The sequence below is a fragment of the Emydura macquarii genome, unplaced genomic scaffold (genome assembly GCF_026122565.2).
Source record: "Emydura macquarii macquarii isolate MOO-44397 ecotype Brisbane River unplaced genomic scaffold, CSIRO-AGI_Emac_v2 contig_383, whole genome shotgun sequence".
Lineage (NCBI taxonomy): Eukaryota > Metazoa > Chordata > Testudines > Chelidae > Emydura > Emydura macquarii.
Window position 1 is genome coordinate 3,092,873 of NW_027130520.1, and position 7,443 is coordinate 3,100,315.

At 36.4% G+C, this 7,443-nt stretch overlaps 1 protein-coding gene across 2 annotated transcripts in view; it reads left to right on the forward strand.

Annotated features, from left to right (window-relative positions):
• PLEKHF2 (pleckstrin homology and FYVE domain containing 2) overlaps positions 1-6,970 on the forward strand; it is a 28,168-nt gene extending 21,198 nt beyond the window's left edge. For both annotated transcript variants that reach the window (XM_067536824.1, XM_067536833.1), the window contains exon 2: positions 3,594-6,970. In XM_067536824.1, coding sequence (XP_067392925.1) covers positions 3,608-4,357 — 750 coding nt within the window. In that variant the 5' untranslated portion in view covers positions 3,594-3,607 and the 3' untranslated portion in view covers positions 4,358-6,970. The remainder of the gene's footprint in view (positions 1-3,593) is intronic.
• Positions 6,971-7,443: the final 473 nt, after the last annotated feature.

The following is a 7,443-nucleotide window of genomic DNA, read 5'->3' on the forward strand; positions in this document are numbered from 1 at the left end:
CAAAAAGAGGGAGTTAGTGGGCTACAGATTATTGTGTAAAACCGTAAATCCAGTGTGTGTGTTCAATCAATGATTTTGAGTTTAGCAAAGTATGAATTTCAGGATTGTCTTTTGAAAGTGTTGCACAGATTTCCTTTGAGGATGAGGCCTAATAGGCCAGATATAGAGTGATGGCTTTGTGAAGTGTTCTCCCACAGGTGATGTGGTGTTTTCTTTGTCAATTTTCTGTGTAAGGTCAATTGAGAGTGTAGTGTTTGCTTGGTTTCACCCACGTAGTTGTTGTTGGGGCCGTTAGTGCACTGCCTGAATACACTACATGTTGTGATAGACATATATAGGACCCATGGATCTTTAAAGGTCTGTTGTGGAGGGATGTTGATCATTGTAGCAGTGGAGATATGTCTGCAGGTTTTGCATCTGTTCTCGCAGGGTCTGGTGCTGCTTTGAGATGGAATGAGCTTGGAGAGGTTACCCCTGTTCTGAAATAAATCTTTTTTTGAACCCCCCATTTCCGGCCCAAACAACTCCCCAACCTCTCCAAGTTCATCATCAGAAGCAATCTCCCCACAAACCAGAACACACCAACTCAAAGCGGCACCAGATCTAGTCTGCTGCCCTGCATAACACAGGCCACAAAACTTGCTGAACTGAGCCTAATAACTTATTAGGTGGAGTCTCTAGGGCTCATGTTCTGCAACCCATACATCTTAAATTCTTATCTTTTATGACCCTGGTTAGAATTTTCTCTTTGACTCACACAGAGAAACTATCCTATTAAACTTTTACCAAAAAAATTTGCTGAATAAAGTACTTTTTACAGGCCTGTTTAACTTTTGTGAACTGGATCAGTGAAGCTATGCTGTATTCTTCTGTGGGCTAGTTAAAGCATGCAGCCAATTGGGCACAAAAACGATGAAATATATAGAAGTATCAATTTTTATTCCATACGTTCTCATCGCTTATTTTGTGTCCAATTGGCTGTATGCTTTAATGTTCTTCTGTGAACTCTATAGATTCCTTTTTGACCAAATCTGTGACTAACTTCTGTTGCCTTGTAAATTTAATAATAAATGGCTGCTGGAATGAACATGCCTCAGCTTTTGGCATCTAATCATTCACAAAAGGCTGCTTATTACAAGTATACCATTAAGCAAGAGTGGCTACACACCTAACCTTTACACAAACAAGAAATTTATCATGTTCTTCAGCAGTCAACAATCTGGACTGGTGATTTGATCCTTAAAGAGAACAAACAATCATAACACACTTATTGGTGTCAAACCTCATTTGCATTACCTCCCCAATACTAGCTGTCCTCAGAATGGTATAGTCAAGGCAGCATTCAATCTTATTACTACTTGTTGCTAGTACTTCTTCAGAAGATATAAATGATCTTCATGCTGAGCAGCTGTGAAGCTGATCACAAAGTTTGAAACCCTACTTACATTTAGAATTCTTTTATGAGTTGGTGTACTTACCCCTTGGATTTAGGACACCTCCGTGGCGCACGTGTCTGGCTAAAATAAATAACTGTAGGTGGAACTTAATGCTGAACAAGAATTGTCTTTGTGGAATATAGGTGCATGCTACACAGTAGTAATTCAAGCAGTATATTTGGATTCCTTGAATAGGAAAAAAAACCCCAAAATTGTGCTATTTGGATAAACTTGAATAAACGAAAGAAAGTGAAGAATGTAAACAAGTACTGAAATATTTCACTTTATTGTCTCAGGCATTTATGGGTTCAAAATAATGTGAGATATGGTGGAATTGTAGTTGTTCCACTATCCAGGAACTAAGGACTTGTGTACAATACAGATTGTCAGTATGACGTATGTTGCTCAGGTGTGAATAAGCCACCCACTGAGCAACACAAGTTACACTAACCTAAGCACCGGTGTGGACAGTGCTATTTTGGCGGGAGAGCTTCTCCCACCAACATAGCTACTGCCTCTCGGGCAGGTGGCTTTATTATGCCAACTGGAGAGTTCTCTGTAGCGAGCATTTCACCAGACATGCTATAGCAGCACAGCTGCATCAGTGCAGCTACGCTGCTGTTGCGCTTCTAGTGTAGACTAGGAGATGCCATAAGAGCAATTATTGCAGTATTTAAACCTTATAAATGGCTCACTGATTATAAAAGCCTGTGATAAATCTAAACAAAACCCAAGAAACCTCTCTTATGATGCGTCTTTATTTATTTGTGTCCTCTGAAGCTTGTCATTGTAGCATGAGGCCCTCCACCAGTGAGAACCAGGGATGGTACCCTGGTGAAAAGCCCAATCCACAGATGCGAAGATTTCTGCCAGTATGCTGTCTTTTAATCCTACTTAGGGAAGTGGGGCTCTGCTTTTTGTATTTATCTTTGACTGTAGAGGTCCATAAACCTTTTACCCAAACACCCTTTAACAGCTGAAAGAAGAGGAGGGGCTTTCTATTCTCTCCCTTTGGTGCCTTTCTATGGGAGGTGGGAGGAGAACAGGTCTCCACTCTCAACCCATTTTGAGTAGGTCAGTCTTCTCTGTGTAGGACTCTTATATCTGCTTCTGCTCAGACCTTTCCCAAGCATCAACAAAAAGACATAATTCTTGAAAGTTTACTGCTTACCATAAGGTTCTGAATAGCAATTGTGAAAGTAATCAGTCTTCATTTCCTTTTTCTGTGTGCTGGCAAAACTCTGAACAAAAGCTGCATTGAAAAACTGTCTGCAGATGCATGAAAACACCATTGCAACAATTTACTTTTAGTTCATGTTTGAAAGACTACTATTATCAGTGCAACCATAAAGGCTAGAAAGTTTCTTTAATTAAAGCTTCAATTCTGTGAAAATTGATGGTTTAGAACCCTATCCTCACCAAGAAAATACTCAACATGGGGAGGAGGCAGGTGTAAAATTTTTAGCCTATGACTGAAATGTGTATATAACACAACTTAGCAATACTATATATACATGTAAGAAACTATACACATTTATATGCTATACATATAACAATACTACATACAGTTAAGAATTAAGATAAGAGCTAGCTGTATTAACAATATTTATGCTAGTATGTTCTATGCAGTTCCTATTGGTGTTAACTCAATTTCTAAACAAACCAATCAGTTATATCAAACTTGTGAACATTAGAACTTGTGAATAGTGTCAGACATTGTCCAGAGAACATGTACAGCTGAGGAGTGACTGTGTAAGTCTTTCTATGCTGGTCTACCAATGTGCACTAATCCTCACCTGGAGAAGCACCACCTCTAGGGATAAGGAGGGTAATTCAGTCTCATACCCTGTCTCCTAATATGATCAACAAGGTTTCTATCACTATGGTTTATAGTGGTAGTTCCTGTGATGTGGCCACCTGTCCACTGGGAACTAGATAAATCAACTTTCAACGAGGCTACTAAAAAGTCATCAGTTGATAGAAACTTTTAATTGTTACTGAGCTGGGCAAGATTTGAACCAAAAAGTGCTATCAGTTAGCAGTGCCTGGAGCCATCTAATCTTCAGCTGTTTCAAGTAATTTGTTTTACTAAATTATTTGACTATAGAATGCTTTTGTGAATCAGTCTTATTCTAACAATGTTAATTTTTGTTTTAGAATACTTGTAAAAGATGGTGGATCGCTTGGCAAACAGTGAAGCAAATACTAGACGAATAAGTATAGTGGAAAACTGTTTTGGAGCAGCTGGTCAACCTTTAACTATTCCTGGTCGTGTTCTGATTGGAGAAGGAGTGCTAACAAAGCTGTGTAGGAAGAAACCCAAAGCAAGACAGTTTTTCTTATTCAATGATATTCTTGTCTATGGTAACATTGTTATCCAGAAGAAAAAATACAACAAACAGCACATAATTCCCCTGGAAAATGTCACTATTGATTCCATCCAAGATGAGGGAGACTTACGGAATGGGTGGCTTATAAAGACACCAACAAAATCTTTTGCAGTTTATGCTGCCACTGCCACAGAGAAGTCTGAATGGATGAGCCACATAAACAAATGTGTTTCTGATTTGCTTTCCAAAAGTGGGAAGACTCCCAGTAATGAACATGCCGCTGTCTGGGTACCTGACTCAGAGGCCACTATTTGTATGCGTTGCCAGAAAGCAAAATTTACACCTGTCAACCGTCGTCACCACTGTCGCAAATGTGGTTTTGTTGTATGCGGACCCTGTTCTGAAAAGAGGTTTCTTCTTCCCAGCCAGTCCTCCAAGCCTGTGCGGATTTGTGACTTCTGCCATGATCTTCTTTCTACTGGGGAGATGACTACTTGTCAGCCTACTAGATCAGACTCTTACAGCCAGTCACCTAAATCCCCTTTAAATGATGTATCTGATGATGACGATGATGATGATAGCAGTGATTAAGGACCAAATATTGTTTTCAGGTGTTGCAATTGGTGTTTTGAACCATAAAGAGCTGCTTTGGGGGAACCTATAGCCAGACTCCTCTGAAATTCTATTCTAGCCATAAAATTTGCCTGAGTATCTTCTACTACAATGTGCCTCATTATGAATGCTCTAGACAATAGATTTTTTCACTCTTCTGCAGGGATAGACTGTTGCAAATATATCAGATCATTTTCCAACTTCTTATACTTGAGTTATGTCTAGAGTAGACTTTTTGTTGAAGATTGGAAAATTCACCATAGCTTTCTTTGTTATTTAACAATAATGCTACATTGTTTGATAGTGATATTTTATCATTTCTGTTTTTTATATGGGAAAATAATAAACATGCATGAAAGTATGATAAATATATTTTGGTTAATTTAATCAAATTATTAGCTTTTTCTAACAATGTCATGTAGTGATAAATTGAATTGACATGCGTAACATAAATGCATACTTTAAATTTCACTAATTTGGGGAAAAATATTTTGCTTTAATTTATGACAAGCAGTGCCTTGTAATGATTGTGCTGTTTCAGGAAGAAACAAACCTGTTGCATACTGTCTGGATTTGCATGACCCAGATTGAAGAAATTGATGGTGCTATTGAAAAAAATTGCTGTGGTAAAATAAGAAAGAGCATTTAATGTAAACACACCAGCGCAGTGAGTGACTATGGCCCCAGTCATGTAACCTGCTGTTCAAGGGCAGGTTCAGAACACATGCAAATTCCCATAGACTTCAGTGGGGTTCCGCAAAAGTATGGAGACTCACTCGCATGCATCAAATTACAGGGTCATTGTCCCTGGAGGATAAATTTAGTGTGATCTTCTCCACATGATTATAAAAATCTTGTTTCTTTTCAAAATAGTTTTAAGATTTCTTACACTTATATTTTATACGCATCAAAAATAGTAATTGGCAATTGCATTGTTAAATTTTGACTGATGGTGTAAGTAACATTTTGTTTTGGAAATGTATTAAGTTGTTCTGAATCGCTTCCCAACATGACACTAACTTGTTTATTTCACATTAGCTAGAGATATTTTTAGGTAAAGATTAGAATTTATTTTTAAATAAGCCAGTGTGAAAAATTTCCAATCAACAATCTGTGAACACAGCTGACCTCAAATTAAAAGTGGAATGAAGATTACTACCTTTTAAACACATATACCCAAGACCAGGAAAGCTGTAACTAAGTTACAAAATGGTCAGTGCAGAAAATGTCTCTAACAGGGTGTTCACTTTTCTTTTAACAAGTTCTTGTCTACAGAAATTTGATATTCCTATATAAATGTAAAAGTTAGCTTTGTGAATATTTGTAAAATCCTAAACATTTTGACATGTCTATATTTTTATAGTAGTCAATTTTTTATGTGAAAAAACCTCTGAAATAATTGTATGGGACTGCAGTAGCGACTGATTTTTATGGGGGGGAAGAATTGTTAAATTTATATAGAGATCTTTGTTTCTTAAGTGACAATTTCTGCACTGTTTGCCTTGACTGGCAATAATTGGGTTAAAAGTATTTATTAAATAAACAGTCAATGCTGCATATTGCACTAGTCTCCCAATTTGTACATTGTAACTGTATAGGAGGCATGTTTTTAGCAAAATTACAGTCTAAAGCAATAATTCTTAATTTAGTGTCCAACTAGCCAAAGAGTGCAATTAATATAAGAATTGCTGTAATTTTTAATGGAACAAAGATGCTACTTTCTTTAAAAAATACAGAAATAAAGTTTGATTTGCTTTAAAATAAGTATTGAAATGGGAAAACACTTTCTGTAATTAGAATTTAGGGGACAGGCTCTCTTTAATATTACCAGAGAAGCAATAAATGGGACAAAATGTACTCAAAATGATAGCTGAAATAAGTTAATGTGCTCATACCTTGATACATAGGAAACAATGATTTGCAGAACTAAGGAAAAATGAATTGTTCTGAGAAATTTTCAGGCAACAAAACTTACTTGTACTTTTATGCAACAATATTTCTGTTTCAGAAATGGAGACTAAATTATGCTTCTGCAGAAAAACTTAAGACTTTCTATGTAAATATCTGTGCTAAATGATTAACAATGTAATTTAGATATACTTAGTTTCTTTTCTTAAGCTGTGATACAAGATTAATATTCACTTGTCTTGTTTCTGAATTCCATCCTTTTGTATATCTTTCCAGTATTTTTGTATGTTGCACATACGTCTTCAGCACTTTTATTTTTTTTCTGGGAGGAAACATTTAAATGTATTCCTAAATTATTTCTGCACAATGCTCTTGCACCTACCCCAAATTCATCATTACCCGTTAACAAAATTTGTACTATGCTGCACTGATTCCTGAAGCTGTAACCAAACTGACGTTAAAATGGGAAAAAGTCATTGTTTCATCTGAAACGGATGTATACAGTCATACGTTTTGGTAATATGCATACTCCATTGTGGTGTTTCAAATAATTTTTAAAAATGGGTGTAAAGTAAATAGTCTTGTGTACTTTTAGATTCTTGAAAGGGCTCAATACATGATTTGTAATCTTGTTTTCTGTCAAATCTACTAATTTTACTTACAAATATATGGTGTAGCTTCAAACCTTTGTGTTAATTCTTCTTTAACTACAGGGGCCTTCAAGGGTGACAGAGGGTACAGCAGTAGCATGGTAAAGATGAGTAGTGTGTCATAACACAGTAATAGCGTACTTTATTGTGCTGGCTTAAATACATTTAACTGCAAGTAAGTTCAGTTTCAGAAGTGGCTCTGTCTAATTGGTGCAGAGCAAGTAAATACAAGGGATCAGAATTAAGAGAATTCAGAATAAGCAGAATGTGGATTCATAACTGATTTATATGGCTAACTAGAGTCGCATTTAAAAATAAGACTAAGCAAGAAGTGAACACCAGCAGGTTGCATTGATTTAAATCACCAATTTTAATAATTTAAATCAGTAAGCAGGAAGCCTTGATTTAAATAATTTGTACTTAGGTATTGTCCTAACAAGAGGTTGATTCTTGTTGGTAACCATTAAAGCGTTGATTTGCAACTAAATATAGCCTTCACACTAAACT